The following is a 22,044-nucleotide window of genomic DNA, read 5'->3' on the forward strand; positions in this document are numbered from 1 at the left end:
CCATCAGACTTTTTTTCTGTTTTCCATGGCTTGCGCTTCCCGATGACTTACACCACTTATATATTGTAATGCAAAGACATCTTCCTTAGCATATGGCTAACACGAGCCAATGTTACTGCCAGCTAGTGACAGGGTGTGTTATCCCAACATCAGCTGGCCAATGCCGCGTTAGCCATATGCAAACGAGGGCCCTAACTGCTGTTGTATTTGCAAATATTTGCAAATATTTCGTGTTGATCTTTGTTCAGTGGCGTAACTAACCATCGTCCAGCTAAACCTCACAATGCGGTGGGGGCGGCCAGCACAGGAAGTTGGGCCTCGTAATAACCAGAGGTCGAGCCCAACCTCTGCATCTGGCTGCTGTGGCCTCTGATTGTGTGGGGCTCTCAATTTCTCCTCCCTCTGCCTGTTTCCCCTGTCGGTGCCAAACTCCGCCCGCATGGCCAGCCGAGCTCTGCAGCTTCTGACAGCCACGCGGCCGGAAGTGTGTGTAGAATTTAGTGTGGGAGGGGGATAATGGAGTATGAGTGGATGGGGAATTGAGTGTGTGTGGGAAATTGTGTGAGGAGAGGGGGATGGAAGAGAGAGAGGTGGAAGAGAGAGAGAGAGGGGGGAAATAAGGTGAGAATGAGTGAGCGAGAGAGGGGGAGTGAGAGACGGGGAAGATTGAGGGTGACAGTGAGTGGGGAGTGTGAGAAGTGGAAGAGAAATAGAGATTGGTGAGAACGAGGTGTGTGAGAGGGGGAGGGTAACAGAAAGAGAGGAGGGGCTCGCAAAAGCCGTCAACACGGGGGGCCCAGCTTAAACTCGAGATTTAGCCTGTTTTTGGGGGAAAGGGGGGCCTTTAAACATGTTGCAGGCAGGTCCAACATTTTTAGTGTCGCCACTGCGTTAGTTACCGTGATTACACAGAGCTTTGTGGATCTAATACTTTCATTGGTGTAAAAGATAAAAAAATAACAGTGACATCACAGTTTCAACAAAGAGCATATATATTTTATTTTCTATTATATATGTAGATATAAATCTATTATATATACACACACACACACACACACACACACAGTCTTCTGAGACACTACATACAGTATACTAAAATGTAGCTCCGTGTTGGTGATGTCCTTGAATAAGAAGAGAGATTAGACAAAAAGACTCCATATCTCGCAGACACAACATAGTAATAAGAATAGTTTAAAAGTCTAACACAGTAATGAAAAAGATGAAAATATCACTCATATTATATATATATATATATGTAATAAAAAATGAATAGATGATACCGTTTTGTGGCTAACAAAATGCTTGTATTTGTGCGAGCTTTCGAGATTCACTGATCTCTTCTTCCGGCGATGTTACAATGAATAATCACTGTATCTCCAAAGCTCGCACAAATAAAAGCATTTTGTTAGCCACAAAACGGTATCGTCTATTCATTTTTGATTATTTAAGATCGGCTAACACGGTACTGATATATAATATATATATATATATATATGCCTGCCCTGAGGAAGGTCCCGTTGGGAGGACCGAAACGTTGGCGGCCCTGTGTCACGTAATACACTTTTTTTGATACCAACTCTGCAGTGTGCTGTCTTCTTTTGGCTATCAGGATCCCCTGTTTACCACACGTCTATATTATATATTACATATATATAAATAATAGTGTACGCAGAGCTTTATAAAATGACAAGTAAATAACATAAGGGAAAGGGAGACACTGCAACGAAGAGCTTACAATCTACGTAGTATTCAGGGAGACTTACAGACACAGTAGGAGTAAAAGTGCATTTATTATAAGTGCAAGTCACGGAGCTGAAATATATTTAGAATCAGTAGTGCAGGCGTTAATAATGTAATGAAATTGTTATTTTTAAGAGGCGGATTTTCAGGTGCGATTTAAAAATAACGGAGAAAGGGAACCCTCTTGAAAGCACTCAGTATATGAAGTTAGTAAAGTTGATTGTATATTAATACCAATTTATTAGTAATCAGAAAAAGTATTATTGGTAAGATAGAATCCATGACCAAAGGGTACATGTGGTACACAAACAAACAGACACGAATGATACACACGGTAGTTGTTGAGCTCTAGTTTCTACACCTTGTATAGTACTGTATCTACTCTATAAAGTCAAAAACCAAATCTGGAACATAATGAATCCAGAATGAAATAGGCAGATAGCAACTAGGCTAATAACAACTGCTACAAAACCTGTATTAATATAAACAGGTTACGTGAGGACTAAATAGTGTATACTAAAATAGTGCGTCACGCGCTATGCTGCTAAACACATGACAAAAAATAGCAGCATACTATGCAAACATATGGAGGTGCTAGCTAGCAAAATTTAGAGGGAGGATGTATGTGGCCAATACACAGACACAGTGGAGAGAAATGGCAAACCGTGTGGACCTCGGAGGAAGAGAATGTCAGGGAAGCAGGTGCAGGCCGGAGCTGTAACTTGCACTGAGAAGAATTCCCACTTCACCACCGCATTCCACGGGGCGAGGTGTGTGCGAGCAAGAGACTGCCATAGGATGCAAAGGGGATGTGGTAGGGTCCAGGGTTTTGAGAAATGTCTCCTACGGCCAGAAGGAGGCAGGAGGTAAGAGAGACTTGTAAGAGCATGCACTCTTGTGAGAAGAGGAGGTAGGTGGTAGAAGTGAATGCAGGAAGCATTGGAGTTCATGAGTGCCAAGAAGGAGAGGGAAGAAGAGAGGAGGAAAATGTGTATAGAGTAGGGAGGGTGGTCAGGTCGGTTAAAAGGAAGAAAAAATGCGTATGAGGACAGATGTTGCAGCAAGAAGAAAGTAAAGTAGGGTGAACATACTGAAAGAGGTGATAGGAAAGCGACAATGAGGTGTGTGTGAGATTGTAAGTAGAGTGGAGTGTTGAGAAGAATGTGATAAATTTAAGTGGGAGAAGGATAGGCTGACAGGGTTTTCAAGTGTGGGAGTGGCAGAGGAGATCATAGGAAAAAGACACAATATCGCCACATAGATGAAGATGTACAGTAGTAGCATTCAGATATATACGGTACAGAGAATTAGACTGGAGACATCTTTTTGTCTAACTCCAGATACTTAAAAAATGATCACACTTTAAAATGGTAACACAGCTTTCAAGGTGGGTTTGATCTTGTGCTAAAAAGTCACATTACACTAGCCAAATTGAGTGCACATTGGCCTTTTACTCCAGTATAGAGACCTCTCGCTCCAGCTGGGGCCTTCCTCAAACTGCAGGTAGCCCCAGATGGTCCTGCGACCTCCTCTGGACTGCACACTCAAAGACCCATAGGCCCAACTCTTAACACCTGCCCCAGGCTCATAATACCTCTCTTCCCCCCTGTCCCATATCTACACTCAAAGTAAACCCTCCACAGTGGATCGACCGGTTCCTTCGATCCGCAGATTTCAGCAGATCAATCTCAAAAAAGGCCGATTCACGGTCTGCAGATTTGTTATTAGTATTACCACCAATACACTCCGCGGATTCAGAAATCCGTTGAATTGGATTCTACAAATCCGTCCATGGGTCGTATCCAACGGCGTTTGTTGATGAAAACCGTCCACATCCGTTTGCAGATTTTACTCTGCGAAACGGCATTTTGGGGAGAAAATGTGAGAAAATCCGGGGAAACAGATTTGGGCGGATTGGCCCACCTAATTAATACTATTGCTTCCATGCTACGTGTTTACAGTGATGCAAAGGGAAGCAATGTAGCAAAATACCACACAAGATTGACGTGTCCCCCCGAGACGTGCGTCGACTCATTTTGATTGATGCCAAGACAAAAATGAAATGATGCAGTTAATTCACTAAAATATAAATCTGATCTCCATCCAGGTCTTCTCCCTTAGGCTTTGAAATCCCCTCTCTCATGCCGGCGTTGTGTGTCATGATGTAGGCAAGTAGAGCTAAGCCTTTAATAGCCACCAGCAAAGCTACAAAGCCAGCGGTCAGCTCAGATAGCTCCAGCAGTGCCCAGGTCAAGGACAGAAATGTGATCAGGCCCAGGCACAGCAATGCGAAGCTGAGGACATTGCAGCACAAGGCAAACCGCCACAGGACGCTCTCACTGAAACACAGAGAGAGACCAAGGGCAAGGGTCCCAAAAAGAAAGATGACCAGAGAAAAATACACCAAGATGTGTGCCACCATCAGCCCTTGTGGGAAAGCGATATCTGCCTGGCGTAGATCCTCCAGGTTAGTGTAGCAGTAACACCCAGCTGCAGCCTCATTATGCAGGCAGTAGTTGTAAAAACCGATTTTCTTGCAGCCGGAGATGTCGATGTTTCCGGCTTCCCAGAGAAGGGCGTAAACGAGCAGAAGGCCGACGAAGCCGGAGAGGAGGACGGTGCACAGGGAGCGCACTTCTCTGGGGCTCAAACGTAGATTCTGTGACCAAATCATTCTGCTTCTTAGAAGAAGAGCTAAGAGGCCATAGATCGGAGAGGCTGTAAAAACAAGGGAAATTGTTAATCTCATAGCAATAAACCACATTTTTCAGATCAAGGGCTGGTCCCTCGGACATAAATGGGTTTAATAGTGCTCTCTGTCATTTACTACAGCAGGGGTGCGCAAACCGTTCCCCCTGTGCCCCCTGCCTGCTCTCCCCTCCCCCACCTCTTACCTTGTCTTGCGGGATCATGTGGCGTTGTGTTGCCACGCGGCGTCATTTGGTAAGAGAACTTACAGAGGCCTCGCACGGTTCCCCTGCATTTAATTTAAATGCTTTGGGGAAGAGCGCGGGGCATCTGTAAGTGCCGCCCCCACCCCAGAAAACCCCAGCTTGCGCACCCCTGTACTACAGTATAGCTGCTGATCTATGGTGACCACATTTGACCTGGCAAAAAACGGGACAAATGCCGCGCAGACTCGAGCGCCGACTGCGCATGTGAAGTCACAAGTGCTGACTGCGCATGCACGTACGGCGAGCACCGCATGTGCGATGAACGCTTGCTGGCCGCGCATCATTGATGAGCATTTGCTGACCGCTTGTGCGCATGTGCTTGCTGGCGCACAGAAAAACCGGGACAGAAGGCAAAAAAGTTGGAACCCAGTACAAACGGTCAAAAACCGGGACTGCCCGGGATATCTGGTCACCCTATGGTGACCCCTTAGTGTCAGCACCTGTACCCCACTAATACAAAGCAATACACATGTAGACACCTTGATGAACATGCAGTACACACACTAACACACACGTCTGCAGATGGAATATTTAGCGTTACATTGATGCATTAAAATCACAAATGATATTGCGCTTGTATGTACCGACTTTGTTTTTATCTCAATGTGTTGCCTAAATGGAAAAATAATCAAATATATTGGCGCTAACGAAGGGGAAATGTGTGACGCACAGATATAAATAAAATGGATGTGAAGAAAATGTACTTGTACGCCCCAAAAAGTTGAACCTGCGTCAAAATAGTCAGGCAAGTTAAACCCGGTGTAAAGCTTAAAAAAGTCTATTTATGTTGTTTGCGCAGAATTTGAAGTGTTTAATTTGCTAATGTGTCAATGGTCCTCTTGGGTGTAATGAGTCAGTCTAGAGAATATGTGCAAACAAAAAAAGGGAAATCACAAGTGTCACGGGAGACCAGGACTCTTAACACCTTTATACCGGGATCATACAATAGGCAAAACAAGATAGTGGAATAAAATGGAGTTTATTCAGGTAAACCCGCACACACAATGATACACAAAATACAGACAGAATATACACTTACTGGAGGTAAAATATGGGCTAAAATAGGTGCAGAGCGCCTGTTTGAGAACTCCCGGTCTCTGCGGTAGTCTTTTCGGCTAGAAGTCCCAACCGTGACCGCTGGCTTCTGAAATGAGACCTTGGTTCATGCGTCGGACTTAGACTCTGCCGGGCAGGCTTTTCCTAGCTTTTTACAACAGAGCAACTTTAAAAAGCCCACCCTTGCGTCACCGTCCTAAGCCACAAAATGGAAGGGGGGGGGAGGACGGAAGGGGGGGGGGGGCAACGGAGTGAGGGGGGGCAAACGGAGTGAGAGAGAGGGGGCAAACGGAGTGAGAGAGGAGGGGCAAATGGAGTGAGAGGGGGGGGAAAGGGGTGAGAGAGAGGGGGCAAACGGAGTGTGAAGGCGGGGCAAACGGAGTGAGGGGGAGAGAGAGGAGGGAAGGGGGGAGAGAGGAGGGAAGGGTGGGAGAGAGGAGGGAAGGGTGGGAGAGAGGAGGGAAGGGGGGGAGAGAGGAAAGAGGGCAGAGAGGAGGGAAGGGGGGAAGAGAGGGGGGTCGGGAGAGAGAGCAATGGGGGGGAGAGAGAATAATGGGGGGGAGAGAGAGGAGGGAAGGGGGGAGAGAGTGGGAGGGGGGAGAGCGGGAGGGGAGAGAGGAGGGAAGGGGGGAGAGAGGAGGGAACGGGGGGGAGAGAGGGCAGAGAGGAGGGATGGGGGGGAGAGAGAGAGGGGGATCGGGAGAGAGGGCGCAGGGGGGCGCGAGAGAGAGCAATGGGGGGGAGAGAGAGCAATGGGGGGGGAGAGAGAGAGCAATGGGGGGGATAGAGAGAGCAATGGGGGGAGAGAGAGAGCAATGGGGGGGAGACAGAGAGCAATGGGGGAGAGAGAGAGAGCAATGGAGGGGGAGGGGGGTTGGGGTGGGAGAGAGGGGAGAGAAGGGGGTAGAGAGAAAATGGAGACAAAGACACAGAGACACACACAGAGAGACACACGCACACACACACACAGAGACACAGACAGAGACACACATACAGACACAGAGACAGCCCCTATACAGCCAAAGACACGTCCCCTCCCATAATAACCACGCCCCTCCGCCCCTGCTCTAAAAAAGTTGCAGGACACCGATCGCTCATGCTTGGAGAGCTGGTGACGTCATCGCTCTCAAGCATTAGCGAGCTCAGCGGCAGCGGAGCCCAGCCTTATATATTCACCTACTCTTGGAGGGTGATGTGCAGACTGACACTGAAGTGTAATATACCTGTACTCATTGGAAAATTGGAAGGGGCTCTTTCCTGACGGGAGGAGACATACACCTCCAAAGAAATGCTATGTTAAACAGATGAGCCAGTACACCTACCCCTATGACGTTTCAGTCATATGCTTGTTTTTTACATGCTCAGGTGGGCCGCTGACGTAGATATTGATACAGATGACTGGGAAGATATCTGGGAGTTCGCAGCGAAAACCTCCATACAACTACAGAAAATATTTATAAGGTCTTATTTCACTGGTATCTCACCCCAAGTAGGATGAAACAAATATACCCTGAAGCGCCCGACCTGTGTTGGAGGGGCTGTGGGCAGAGGGGGGATATGGCCAACATTTGGTGGAATTGTCCTGCTATCCAACAATTTTGGCTAACCATCCAAAACATTATCAAAGATACAACGGAGCTATTGATTCCTATAAATCCATTGGTTTACCTGCTGGCTAAACCAGTGGACGATATTTCCCCCTCCCCCCCCCCCCCTGAAACGCCTAATCTCTTTTTAGACTGACGGCGGCCAGATGCGCAGTTGCTGCCGCCTGGAAGAAACAAGCCCCTCCACCCAGACGGATGGTAGAAAACAGAATAAATGAGGTGATGACGATGGAGAGGCTGACAGCTTTTCTTAGGCACTCCACTGATTACATTTTATAAAATGTGGGATCCATGGATTGAAAGCTGAGTCGAGCTGAAGAAGAATTGGTTACTGCCCATTTTGGATCGGCCGAGACAGGTACTAGAAGGGTCGGCTTAGGCCGCGTCCATGTTTAGTGCTTGCGGGCACTTAGGCCTCGTCCAGGCTCTTCGCTTGCGTGCTGAGGCGTGCTGAGGCGCTTTCCCTGGCCTTGCGGTTGCTTGCCCTGCGCTCCGTCAGGGGGCGGGCCGGGGGCGGGCCAGTGGCGTCACGGAGCTGGTTCGCCCTCATTGGGCGAACCGCTCACGTGACCGGCCTGTCGCGCCAGCAAGCCGGGGAATTTGAAAATCTGCTAAGACCTACGCTTCCGCACGCTTGCGGAAGCGTAGGCGAGCCACTACTAAAGCCGCTCTAATTGCGGCTGTAGGGGCTCAGTGCTGAGCGGGAGCGTGCGTCAGCACGCTTCAGCAAGCAAGCAGTTAACATGAACGCGGCCTTAGAAGGGTACAGTACTTATGACTCCCCACTAATGAAGCTGGTGGATGGGGTGGATTGTAGTTCCACTCCCCCTCCCCCCTCTCTTCCCTGTTACTCTTTATTTTTTTATCATTAGGTTTTATAAGTATATTATGAAAATTGACGCATTGTAATTTCAATCTTGGACCAGTTACACTAATATTTCTATATCTATGCAAGTACAACTTGGTCAATGACAAAGTATTTAGCCTTGTATCGTTTGCTCATTGACTTCTTATTTTCTGGTGCTCTTATGAAACACTCAAAAAACCAATCAAATATTTGAAACAAAAAAATATTGTTGTTTTCTATTGTCTTCAACTGAGCCACTGATTGAGCCACCTGTGCTGAAGCAGGGATATCCTTAAAACCTGACCTTTTTACTTGAGGACTTGAGTTGAGCACCCCTGCTTTAAGGGAAGAATCTGCTAGTATCCCCATAAAGCACTGAGTTGTTCCACTGCTCCCTGCCGAACCATTCTTTAAGGGAAATTCCCACACAGAAAATAGCTTATTTATTTAATGGAATTCCCCAGAACACTTCACCACTTCGTACAGTAAACATGTTTCTACTGCCGTGTCCTAAAAAAAGAATATGTTTTTTTTTTTGACTCAAACCTCCAAAAACGGTTTGTTTGTTTTTTGCCCTAAATAAGAAGCATTTCGTTTTCAAAGAAGAAAAGCGGAAAACTCACTTTATATGTACATTTTATTTAGATAAAGGATTGAGGCACACAAGTAATACTGCGAAAATTGTTAGCTTTTACTGCATACGGTAGTAAATCGGCAGTAACGTTTCCGGGGGGGGGGGGGGGGGGGAAGGGAGTAGGGGACAGCCCCTTCCTCAGACAAAAGCCATCCTTTTTCTAAATATATTACTATAGCCTTCTATTTGGGACACAGGGACAGTAATGGGGTAGCTTGCACCAAGGTTTATTCTCTTTATGTTTTTTATACTCCACTTGGCATTGGGAGTGCCTCTGTATATCTTCATATTATATGTACATTTTAGGCACCATAAATTGTGTGACAATTAAAAAAAATTGGTAAACATTGTGAAAAACAGACAAAGCATGTCGTTCCCATAGAATTGTTTAAAAATGTTTATAAATGGTATTTACCCATATTTAAGCTCTTAAACGTGCCACTACCATTCATTTACTTCAGGACTAAAGTGCTTTTCATACACGTATGGGAATTGCTTAATTTAGTTCATATATCTGTGTGTTAATTTGCAAGGCTTTGCTTTTTTAGCAAGAAAATGTCCACTGTGGGTAGGGAGCCTTATATGTTATTACATTTTCGGCGCCTAACATGGATTATTATTTACAGTACACTGCTGTCTTTATTTGTTTAGAGGAGACAGGGAGAAGACAGGTTATGAATAATTTTATGGAGAAAAGCCAATAAACGGTGATCAGATCTCCAATGTAAAGGAGAAGTGGTTGCTATTTTGTTTATTTTACTTCCTTTTAAGAGATCTTTTCTAATTCTTCGCAATTTTCCTTTTTTCCCCCCGTAAAGCTGTTTAGGAGCAGGGACGCCACCACTCCGGGTTTTACCCGGAGACTACGGGCTTTGGCCATGTATCCCAGGGTTACGGGTTTACCTTGTAAACCTCCGGGTGGCCGCGTACAGGGATTTCTCCAGCATCCTCTCCCTGCAAATCCTGTCGATATGGCTGCGTTGCCATAAGGCGTCCAGTTGTCATGGCAACTTGACGCCACGTGACGTCATGTGGCGTTATGACGCTGCATAGCCATATTGACCTGAGTTGCAGGGGGAGATGCCGGGAGGACGCCAGATGATGCTGGGAAACGCTGCCGCCGATAGTAAGCGCTAAATGTAAAAATGTTATCTCCGGGTTAGCCTTCAGTAGAAGGTGGCAACCCTGTTTAGTAAGTATAAGCATTTCTAATATTTAGTGTCCGGGGAGGTTAAAGTAGAGCTCCCCAACCTTGCAAGATAGACATTAAAAAATTATTTTTGCACACTAAAAAAACCCTTCAACATATTGTTAGACAGATCAAGTAAAGACCTATATGTAAGAAATAGTGCATGAGTAGAGATAGACGGACTTGTCTGAATCGGATCCGCGGATTTTACCGGGCTTCTCAGACCCAATTCGATCAGCACAATGAAAGCCGAGGATGGATTCCATCATCTTCAGGTCGCCAGGTTTCTTAAAAATCCGTCACTGGGCCTCGGAATCACAGGTTTGGAAAAGAATCCGCAGGCGGATTCAACTTCAATCCGACCCACGGGACAACACAATGGCTTATTAAACTGGAGGCGGCACCCCTTTTTATATATTCCTATAATAAATCAGCTTGCGTATTCGGATTCCGTCTGCAGGTTCGGATTCTGAATCCGTCTGCGGATTTTCAGGAATAGAAAAAAGAAAAAATAGATTGACTCTAAGACCAAAGCGCGGGATTCCGCGGATGAAATGAACTGGCCAATCTGTGGCGGGTTCGAATTCTAGCAAAAATGTTGCTCAACTCTATGCATGACGAGCGCCCCCCCCCGCCCCCCACCCCCCTAAACTCAGGTCCCTTTAAATAATACGAAATACCAATGTTTTCCAGCACTCAAAGAAATAGGCCAGAAATAGAAATCCAAGAAAGGGTTTTCTTATTGAGTAATTAGAAGCATACAAAATATACAAAAATACCGATCACCGTAGAATATGTTTACAAAATGTGCACGAAGTACAGTACATACTGTACCACAAATCCCTAATTCGCTGCGTGTAGTGGCTACATTGTGCACAGTTTAAATCATCACTATAAAGACCCAGGGAGACATGTCGTAGTTTGACAGCACGTGTAAAAAAATTGTCACATGTATAGGAGATACTTCTACAAAATATAATGCAATGCCATACCACAAGCCCAATGAGCAATTCCACAAAAATGTCACTTTACTCTTACTCAGGGGGGCAAAGTTTCACGCCCTAATGGCTTTTCTTCAGGCTCAATCCCACTAAGAAAATATTGTGTGAGGTACACTTCCATTCAAAGTATGCTCTGGCTGATAACATTTCACCAGGGGAGAAATCAGAAAGAGAGATAGTCCGATCAATACGTCCTCATGTAGAGTAAATTCTCCCTCAGTTACATCAGAATGAGGGAACACTGAGGGAGAATTTACTCCTACATGAGGACGTATTGATCGGACTATCTCTCTTCTCAATTTCTCCCCTGTTGAAATGTTATCAGCCAGCGCATACTTTGAAGGGAAGTACCGTACACAATATTTTATAGAATTGCTCATTGGGCTTGTGGTATTACTTTGCAATAGATTTTAGATGTTTCTCCTCATACCTGTAATACCCCTAAGTACAAGTATACATATATGTATACACGTATGCCGCCGGTTGATATAAGGAGTGAACCTGCACTGCATATCACAGGGTCAAATGTATTGATGGACATGCCTTCCGGCTAATTACTGTGAGCAGAAGAAAGGTCTAAGATCATGGGACACTGAGAAGATGACATCAGGAAAAGACAAGTGGAGATATAGATAGGCCGGGAGGAGCACGTGTGAGAGAGCGAGCCACGAAGAAGCAAAGAGAGAGGACCTGTCCCGAGGAGTCCGTCAAATGAGACATTGCGGTTGTAGAGCCTCCAAGCCTGGCAGGACAGCACTTGCCAGAGACAGCGGATAAGAGCCAGGAGTGATATATCACCAGAGAGCCAAGGGAGCCCGGGTAAGCTGCTGTTCGAAGCTGTCAGTAAACAGTGAGAATGCATCTAGGAGGATCGCAGCACATCAGTAACCTTTCAAGGTATACAGCTACTGTAATATCATCATTTGTGAAGTATGAGGCCTGCACCTGTTTTAACACACACGAATCTACATGAGCTCCAGCGCTGTGTCGGCACCAACAGTGGCCCATTAATTAGCACACAGGCCACCGGGGACTGAATAAGTGTGAAGTACTTAAAGTACTGAATAAGTACTGAAACACTGTGGGACATTTGTGCAGTCAGGTCTATTATTACACTATATGATTACCAACAGTGTTGTATATGGTCCCCTGATTTTGAGGGCCACTGCATGCGATTCCTGTGTTCCCTACCTATAAAGTACTAGTATATATAAGCTGTGTTGTCGGACTGCAGCCTGGTGCTTTGCAGGCTGAATATTCTCTCTCGGGTACAGGGGAGGGGGACTCGGGCCCCTGCCCCAGTATATACAGTCATGTGAAAAAGAAAGTACACCCTCTTTGAATTCCATGGTTTTACATATCAGGACATAATAACAATCATTTGTTCCTTAGCAGGTCTTATACTATATTTGTGAAAGCACTGTATGCCTGTCTGCATGGCCTCTGTCCCTAGGGGAAATCTCATTGGTCCCTTGGCCCGCCCGCCCACCCCCGTACACCTCTCATTGGCCTGAGGCGGAGTGACGGGCCAAAGGGCCAAAGGACACACAACACACACACACACCTCTCTCTCTGTCCTCTCCCCCCCCATCACACTCACCTCCCCCCCTCCCCGGTGCTCCACTCACCTCCCCGCCTCCGCTCCACTCTCCGCTCCACTCGCCTCCCTCCCGCTCCACTCACCTCCCTCCACTCACCTCCCTCCCGCTCCACTCCCTCCTGCTCCACTCACCTCCCTCCCGCTCCACTCCCTCCCGCTCCACTCACCTCCCTCCTGCTCCACTCCCTCCCGCTCCACTCACCTCCCTCCACCTCCCTCCCGCTCCACTCACCTCCCTCCCACTCCACTCACCTCCCTCCCGCTCCACTCACCTCCCTCCACCTCCCTCCCGCTCCACTCACCTCCCTCCCGCTCCACTCACCTCCCTCCCGCTCCACTGACCTCCCACCCGCTCCACTCCCTCCCGCTCCACTCACCTCCCTCCCGCTCCACTCCCTCCCGCTCCACTCACCTCCCTCTCCACTCACCTCCCGCTCCACTCACCTCCCGCTCCACTCACCTCCCTCCTGCTCCACTCCCTCCCGCTCCACTCACCTCCCTCCCGCTCCACTCACCTCCCTCCCCGGCGCGGGGACAGGCAGTGGCCAGGCAGCCTGCAGCTGCCACGCGGCGCCTAAGATGGCGGCGGCCGGAAGGACTACCTCGCGGAGTAACTAAGATGGCGGTGGCCGGAAGGAGAGGTGACATACGTGTATGTGTGTGTGTGTGTGTGTGTGGGACACACTGTGTGTGTGTGTGTGTGTGTGTGTGTAGGACACTGTGTGTGTGTCAGACACTCTAGGGTGGGGAACGGAGCTACGCATGGGGGGGGGCAGGAGCAGAGAGAGAGGGGGGAGAGGAGAAACATACAGGGGGAGTGGAGAGGAGGGACCCGTAAATTTTAAGAAACCCACCCCCCCTCCTGTTCACTGCCCCCCCCCTCCTGTCCACTGTCCCACCCCTCCTGTCCACTGCCCCCCCCCCTCCTGTCCACTTCCCCCCCCCCCTCCTGTCCACTGTCCCCCCCCTCCTGTCCACTCTCACCCCCTCCTGTCCACTCTCACCCCCCCTCTTGTCCACTCTCACCCCCCTCCTGTCCACTCTCACCCCCCCTCCTGTCCACTCTCACCCCCCCTCCTGTCCACTCTCACCCCCCCTCCTGTCCACTGTCCCCGTCCCCTTCTGTCCACTGTCCCCGTCCCCTCCTGTCCACTGTCCCCGTCCCCTCCTGTCCACTGTCCCCATCCCCTCCTGTCCACTGTCCCCGTCCCCTCCTGTCCACTGTCCCCGTCCCTCCCCTCCTCCTGTCCACTGTCCCTCCCCCTCCCCATCTCCTGTCCACTGTCCCTCCCCCCATCTTTTCGTAGCGGGAAATTTAACTCACGGGCAACGCCGGGTCTCTCAGCTAGTATTTTATATATTGAGAGGATTCCTAAAACCTATATCACTTCAATACTTGTAAAGGTTGATGCAAAAAGGCAGCTCCCTTGAGTGACACTGGAGGAGGTGGGACAAGGCCTGAGTTCTGCCCAATCCTGGGTTCAGACCTTGTACCTTCCTCCCACTGTACTTAAGGGGCTGCACCACCCAAATTTAGGCAGTGTCTCTACCACTTAGTTGGCGCTTTTTACCTGCACAACGGGAAAAGACAATGAAAGAGGGTACAATCCCATATATATCCGGTAACCCTAGGTTCAAAGGATCAATAAACGCACTGAAACTTCCTGAGGTTTCTGTTTTCCGTTTTGCTAATGGACGTCTCAGTCCTGGCTTTATACCAGGGGTTCCCTGTGCAAACGTTTTTCGAACCCCTCCCCAAGTCTCATCATGTTTAGAAACTAAATATTGAAAAATAATTGTCGGATTTTGTTTAAAAAAGAAAAATAAAACACAAAAAAAAAGGCAATCAATCACTCAAAGTAAACCCCTTAAACATGTCGCCGTCATTAGTTCCCTTGGCTCCTAGGATGCATTGCCGTTTATGTGAACTAAATTTCTAAGTCTCCATTTATAATCTTTACAAAGACAACTTGCAAAAACTATTTTATAAAAACAAATATTAAACCCATTAACCATGTCACCGCCATTAGTTCCCTTTTGGACCCATCTGGGACTAATTGTTTAATCCCTTAACTGCTTGCACTCTTTTAGTGAGCAATGTGGCTGCAGTGGCCTGGGAGCCTTTTTAATGTGCCATACAGAGGATTTCATTCTGCATTTTCATGCTGCTGCTCCCTAGGGTTTTTCTTCCCCCTGTTGGCTGGTTTTGCCATCTCTTCATGAAATGTCTGTAACAGGATTTCTAACGGACGGGGGGAATTGAGGAATTGATATTTTCCCTCAAACATTTTATTTTGTGGAGGGGTTAAATTAAATCCTTTAAAATAAATACAAGAACAGCACTTTTAAATGTGTTTGCAACCTACTAAATGTTAGAGAGGAGTCAATGTTCAAAGGACATAAAGTTAGAGATAATATAGCTATACAAGAGTATATGAGGTGAATATAACATATATAACAGTTAGAGCGAAGATAACTTACATTTTAGAGGAGGTCTGTATAAACGCTTCTGAGCTTCAACAGGTTCTAATTTGTTCTGCACTTAGTTTGTTTTCTTTTAGTTCCTTTAAACCATCATGTGACATGACACTGCACTTTCACTTTCTATATTTCGATGTGTTGTTGTTCTGGTTATTGACATGGCTTCTTGTCTATGAGATTGTCCTCGGTGCGTTGGATTTCCAGTAATAGATCACATGCTGAAACTGTGCAGTACTTATTCAGCAGGTACCTGTTTTTATTTCCTGTTACCTGTAAATTTTACATTCATACTGCCAGTGGCTGCTGAAGCTTCAGCTAATTAAAGCAACTGGGAGACTGATCATATCTGCAAATGATCAGCTGGTTAGGGGAGGGGGGGGGGGGATATGCCACTTCTATTTTGTGTGTATACAAGTAAATAAATCCATAAATACATGTTCTTGATAATATCATCTTTGCATATATAAACTGTACGTGTCATTCATTGTGCCTCCAGAGGGGTCGCTTGCCTGGAAGCCCCTCTACCTCACATTGACATACAGTATGTATGTATGTATGTCTTTATTTATATAGCGCCATTAATGTACAGAGCGCTTCACAGCAGTAATACACGTGACAATCATATAAATAACAAATAACACATAATGGGAAGAAGTGCTTCGGACATAAAATTAACATTTAGGAAAAGGCGTACCTATGTGTATGTGCCCAATGTTGGAAGGTGTGTAAGATTGCAGCTTTGATCTCTATGATGCCGGACGCTCAGCAGCACCAGTGCCCCTAGCTTGCTGTATAGCGACCTTGTGTTAATTGGTTGTGCCCAGCCCCCTGATGGCTGAAACGGAAGAAAAGTGCCCTCCACTTCCATTTCCAATGTGCTCACAGCTACAATGGAGCAGTAGATGTGATTTCCCTTTAAAAAAGAGCAAAATTATCATGTTGTAGCTGTTACGGCACAAGGGGCATATCAGGCACGTCATAAGGGCATGACATAGCAGCTTGTCATGTGCCAATGGCAGAACAACTATGGTCAATGGGATGGGGTTTATGTTCTGACACATAGAAAGTTTGTCTACCATTCTCAGAAGAGCACATTGGTGTGGGTTGGGTGATGTCTTAAAGCACGGATCCCAAACGCAGTCTCACGGGCCACCAACAGGTAAAGTTCTATGGATATCCCTGCTTCAGCAAAGGTGGCTCAATCAGTGGCTCAGTCTTCGACTGAGTGTCTCAGTCCTGGTGATTTGTGGCCCTTGAGGACTGAGTTTGAGACCCATGTCTTAAAGAAAAAGGGGGGAAAGTGATGACCCAGCTCAAAAGCTGCATTATCTTTTATTTTGTCATTTGCCTCAATAAGTAAATCTGCAAATCATGAGAACATTTTCAAATTTAAATTGTTGGGAGGTTAAAAAAAAAAAAAAAAAGCAACAGGTAGGTAACAGGTGGGCCATTGACAAAAAATTATTTCACGCCCTAAAAGTATCAGAATCTAAAACAAATCGATGCAGTTGCAACATGAGCATGTTCCTGTAAAAGTGATGATAGAAATCTATTGCAGAATTTGATGTAGCATATTAGGGGACTTTGTTCTGACGTTTTCACTATTTCAGTCTTTGATACTGCTGTGGAGCAACACGAGTTTGTGACGTACAGTATGTATAAAAGAGATGTATCCATTTCTACACGTTTTTGTATCAGTCATTGTTCACTATTTCAGGCCAGTTAACAAAGCTAGCACAATAAGATTGCCAATCTATCAGTGCTGCTCATTATTATTTAGTGGTCCTTAGTGCATCGGTGTAAAATTTGCTTCTCAGATAGCCGGGAGGTGTACTCTGACCCTATTGATAACATTTCTCTTTGCATGCAGAAAAACACGTCTTCTTTACCAACATCTACTTGGTTAACTCTTCTTTGAAACCCTCTGACGTGTTAGAATATGCCCATGTGTTTTTAAAAGCTCTTAAATGTCACATGTGGGACTAAGGCACTACAGGAGTTTGGTTATCATCAGTCCCCTATTGTGGGGGGCATGTGTGGTCTTACAGCTCGTATTCCCATATATAGGTAATAGAAGTTACATGTACATATATTTTGGATGGGTGGCCTCTTGCCGAGCCAAGCTGGAGGACATTGGTGCCATGAAGATGATGTATACCATATGAGATGTTGCCCCACGGCTGGGCCGTGTGGGATCCCGATGCGGTCGGTGACTTCCTACTGTAGCCTGCTCTAGGCCAGGTGTGTGGCCCACTTGTTGGACGGACACAATCTGCCAAAGGGCTTGGTGCTGTGACAGTCTGGACACCCACTCTCTCAAAGAAGTGGCTGTCACGGCGAGGAATTTAATAGAGATAAGGGCGCCGTCTTTGATCAACGTCAGGCAGAAGGGAAAGTCCCATTTATATTAAATGGCATTAGCTCGAAGAGTAGTGGTTACCTCTTTCAGATTCCAGCATCTCTACAGCATGACATGAGAGGTCCTGGAAGAGTTGCAATTTATCCCTTTCGAATTCCAGGTCAGGCTGATTTTCGGTCACACCGATGACACTGCTTATTTCGATCCATAGTAGAGCATCCTCAGGATGATGTCACAGGGCATATCAGGGTCGAGAGTCATGGGCTGAAGGGCCCTATGGACTCGGTCCAGAAGGAAGCTAAACTCAGGGATTTCAGGGCAAAGTTTGTGGAATATGTGAAGTAAGTAATCTCCACAACTATTGTTTCCAGAGTGGTCTGTTTTAAACCATGCCTTAAACCAGGGGTACACAAACTTTTCAGTTCGCGCTCCCCCGTCTGACCTCCCCCTTGCCTGCGCTGCCACCCCCCCTTTCTTACCTGCTCTCGGGCTCCATGTGTCATATGACGTCATGTGATGCCTTGCCATTGCGCGGCATCATTTGAAACCCCGTTGTCATGGCGACGTGTTACCGAAGAGCCGTCTGAGAGCAGGTAAGGGAAGTTGCAGAGGCCTCACGCCTCCCCCGGCATTTCATTTACATGCCCTGGGGGGAAAGCGCAGGGGCTCTGCAACCGCCGCGTCCCCCCTAGAAAATCCTGCGCCCCCCAGTTTGCGCACCCTTACCTTAAACTCATTGGGAGCATTACTGACTAATCACCGTACCAGGGTTTCAACACATTTGAGACACGGTTTTGATTTCCAGTATGGATGTGAACCTATTTCCAAGATGTAGCAACATGTAGGGAGGAGCGGCTCAGTGAGTAAAGACACTGACAATGAGTCAATGTGTTTGAAGCAGGGGAGCCTGGTTCTATTCCCAGTGTCAGCTCCTTGTGAACTTGGGCAAGTCAGTTTATCTCCCTGTGCCTCAGGCACCAAAAACATAGATTGCAAGCTCCCCGGGGCAGGGACTGTGGCTGCAAAATGTCTCTCTAAAGCGCTACGTAAAACTAGCAGCGCTATACAAGAACAAACAATTATTATTATATTATTTCCCCCCCATATGCTTATGACAAAAACACAGGAATGCAAAGTGATCTTTTGGTTTCCTTTTTTTTTTTTTTAAACATTTTATTCCTCCATAGAAATCCTAAAATAAAAATATAATTATTAGGTTTCCAAAATATTGTTTCCTGCAAGAGGAAAAAGGCATTTTTTGAATATATATAAAACCCATACAATTCATGATGCTGCATCTACTCAGTGAGCCTTATATTAGTCAACTCTCCCTGCGGATGAAGAAGAATGCATCATAATTCTCTGAAAAATATATCATTCTTTTTGTTTTCTCTCATATAAAAGAAAAAACAAACCTCAGCCTCAGCCAAATGCAAAGCAATGGAATAAAAATAAACCTCCCCCATTGCCCCCGCGGCCAAGTCTCCGTCGGCAATCGGCTGCAGAGGGACCCTCCGTCGCCGGTCGCTTCGTCAAGGTAAGTGAATTGGGTTATGGATAGGGGTTTTTAGGGTAAGGGGTTAGGGTTTATGGGTAGAATATTACGGTAAGGGGTAAAACTTGTTAGGTAGGGGATTAGAGTAAGGGGGTTTTAAGGTAAGGGGATAAGGTTTTTAGGGTAGGGTAGCGTTAGTATTAGGGGGATTTAGGATAAGGTGTAAGGTCACGGATTTACCTTGGCGGCGAGGTGTCAAGCGGCTAAACACCGGCGGAGATTTGGTCGAGGTTACCAAAATTTTGTAGACCAGTATCAGAAGCTTTATACTTGTACATTTGATTAAAAACTCTTGGTTTAAATACCACCCTGGTTTGCACCTTTAAACCCTAGTGGGGCAAAGGTCATGGTAACTATACCCTACACTCAGATCTGCTGAAATAAGGAAAACGCCTGCAAATAATATTATTCCTACATTGGATTAAATGGCTTCAAGGATGTAACAAAAAAAAAACTGGCTTCTAGTCAAATGTGTCAGGTTTATTCCCCTTTATTTAAACTAACCAGTACGGCAGGTCTTCTGATCCCGAAAAATGTGTTTGTGAAAAGAATGAAATGCCACAGGACCCACTGGTCTCGTGACTCCAATTCTATCACTATCATTCTTATTAAAAAAAAAAAAAACCCTAAAAGATAAACATAATCTCTTTGTGGCTAATACTAGCTGTGGTTCACATTGAATGTAAACTCTGTGGGGACGTGTGAAGAATTTCTTAGAGGTGCCAGGTTAAGATTTTGGCCATCTGGTTGCCTGATGTCTGTGTCATAGGGGATAACCATTAAAAGTCCTCTGCTTTAAGGCATCCTTTTCTCTGGACACAGAGCCTGTAACTTGCTGGAATTCTGGAGAGCAGGGGAATGTTGGCTACAGGTCCCACAGCTTCATCTGACTCCAATCCAATCAGGACGTCTTTCCATGTGCTCATCGACAGCTTGGAATGTTGACTTTCTTTTACTGCCTTGTTGCACGTTGTACTTGGACACAGCAGATTACCCAGCATCCTCTTCTGCATTGTCACATTCCTAGAATGGATCAGGGACTTCCCTTTCAAGTCTTTGGACGGCAAGAGGTCTAAGCTAGTGGAAGATTTTGCTGTGCCAGTGTGGGCCTTCTCCTTGGGTAACGTGTTCTGGACTGGTCTTTACAGGAGGGAATGACACATTGTTACAATAAGACTTATTTGTGTACACTTGGTATGAACATTTGCAGGTGTCTTTCTGTGTGGCTTGAGAACCTCGATCACTTCACTTCAACTTTTATTTCAGACATGTTGACAAAACTATGTAATCAATGAATACAACATATAAGATTAGTAAAAAGTTAACTGTGCAGACAATACTGGTTCCTTTATGGAATTTCTGTCTATCTATGCATCCATTCGCGTGTACATCTACCCCACCAAATCTGAAGAGTAACTTGTACAAATTATAATGAAAATACAGTCAGTAACAAATGATGTAAGCTCAGAGTAAAAGTAGTGACCGATGTTCTACTGTATGTTTAATATTTACTTATAACATCTAATTCACTTAAGAACTGTTATGAATACATCTGCAGTAGCTATATTTTTCCTGAAGAAATGTTGCAGATCGACTTACTGGATCTACACAATAGTTCTTGTAGTACATGAGCTTCTGAACACTCAATAATTTGTTTTGTGGCAAAATTGTAAAAAAAAAAAAATGAACCTGCGAGATCTTGAAAAGTCTATGTACCTTTTGCATCAACAAAGAACGCTCATGATGGCCTACTAAAGAGTACAACAAGCTGCAAAGGAATCAAACCTCGACTATTCAAGAGTGATTTTGTATCAATTAAATAATATTGAGCTATAATAACTATCACCTCCCGAAAGCCAATCAATTGTGCAAACATACCTGTGCTGGGTGGCAGCTTTAGGATGTAGAACGTTTTCCTGATGTATTCCATTGAAAATTGCTCTCTTGCAAGTAGTCAGTGCAGGGAGAGATAGCTCATCCCTTCCTTGTTTCCGTATGCCATCTCCCTCCAGTTTCTTATTGCTCCCGCTGTGCCCGAAGGGACTTCTTTTGGCTCTGGATAGAAGGTTGCTCCCATGGTGCTCTGGGTGAGGAACAGAGACAATGCCAAATTCGGGCACTAGCATAGCTGTGCATTCTTAGTTAACCACTAAAAACTGTGGCGCAATTCCTATTTTTCTCCCAGTTCAGGGGTGGCTAACTCGAGTCCTCAAGGGACACAAGCAGGTCAGGTTAAGGATATACAACAAAAGACAGGGGAGCCCAATGCTACATCCAATTGACAAAACATATATGGTAATAAGTATAAAGTTAAAATACTTCAATAATAATATTTTCTTGGTTATTTAGTTAAGACCTTTGGCCAAAGCATCATAAGCCTGCATACCAACGTCAAGGTATAACCACATTTGCAGGTCCCAACACTAAACTGTGAACCTTTCATTTTCCCTCTGTATGAGGGGAAACAATCACAGTGGGTCCTGTCCATTTTAGTGTAGTGTTCGGACCTGCAAATGTGGTTATACCTTGACGTTGGTATGCAGGCTTATGACGCTTTGGCCAAAGGGTTTAACTAAAAAACTAAGAAAATATTATTATTGTATTTAAACTTTATACTTATTACCATATGTTTTGTCAATTGGATGTAGCATTGGGCTCCCCTGTCTTTTGTTGTATACATTTGCCACGCACAGTAGCACTCCTTTTGACATAAATATAAATATAAATATATATATATATATATATATATACAGTGTTCGACAATCCTATACATTTACACGCCCGGGGCATGTGGATTTAACCCCCGGGCGGGTAAATATTGGCCCAAGCAGAAAACGTGCTTGTTTTTTTAAATTTCCTGCGCTCGCGCTAAATTTCCCTGCTCGCGCTGAAAAATAAAAAAAAATAAAAACTCCACCTACCTGATTGCTGATTGGCGAGCGCTCCCAGGCTTTATGGGCGCGCGGCCAGGCTCTATATGAGCCAGCCCCCAACGAGCAGCCATTCTTTCTGGCCGGAGAT

At 45.8% G+C, this 22,044-nt stretch overlaps 1 protein-coding gene and 1 long non-coding RNA gene across 7 annotated transcripts in view; one reads left to right on the plus strand and one right to left on the minus strand.

The window, feature by feature from the left end:
* Positions 1-4,339: 4,339 nt before the first annotated feature.
* Positions 4,340-22,044, minus strand: part of AGBL3 (AGBL carboxypeptidase 3) — a 125,271-nt gene continuing 107,566 nt past the window's right edge. For 4 of the 6 annotated variants that reach the window (XM_075602516.1, XM_075602515.1, XM_075602517.1 and 1 more), the window contains 2 exons: positions 20,902-21,106; positions 18,628-20,163 (listed from right to left, as the gene is read on the minus strand). In XM_075602516.1, the coding sequence (XP_075458631.1) occupies positions 19,803-20,163; positions 20,902-21,106 (566 nt within the window). In that variant the 3' untranslated portion in view covers positions 18,628-19,802. Of the gene's footprint in view, positions 4,459-5,733; positions 5,839-18,627; positions 20,164-20,901; positions 21,107-22,044 lie in introns of those variants that run through there. The other 2 variants (XM_075602518.1, XM_075602514.1) reach the window with 2 other exon arrangements.
* On the plus strand, positions 15,246-21,273 carry LOC142496108 (uncharacterized). Its single transcript, XR_012801899.1, has 3 exons — positions 15,246-15,355; positions 18,873-19,005; positions 19,846-21,273. It is a non-coding gene; the product is annotated as an uncharacterized LOC142496108 (long non-coding RNA).

This window comes from Ascaphus truei, chromosome 5, assembly GCF_040206685.1.
Source record: "Ascaphus truei isolate aAscTru1 chromosome 5, aAscTru1.hap1, whole genome shotgun sequence".
NCBI lineage: Eukaryota > Metazoa > Chordata > Amphibia > Anura > Ascaphidae > Ascaphus > Ascaphus truei.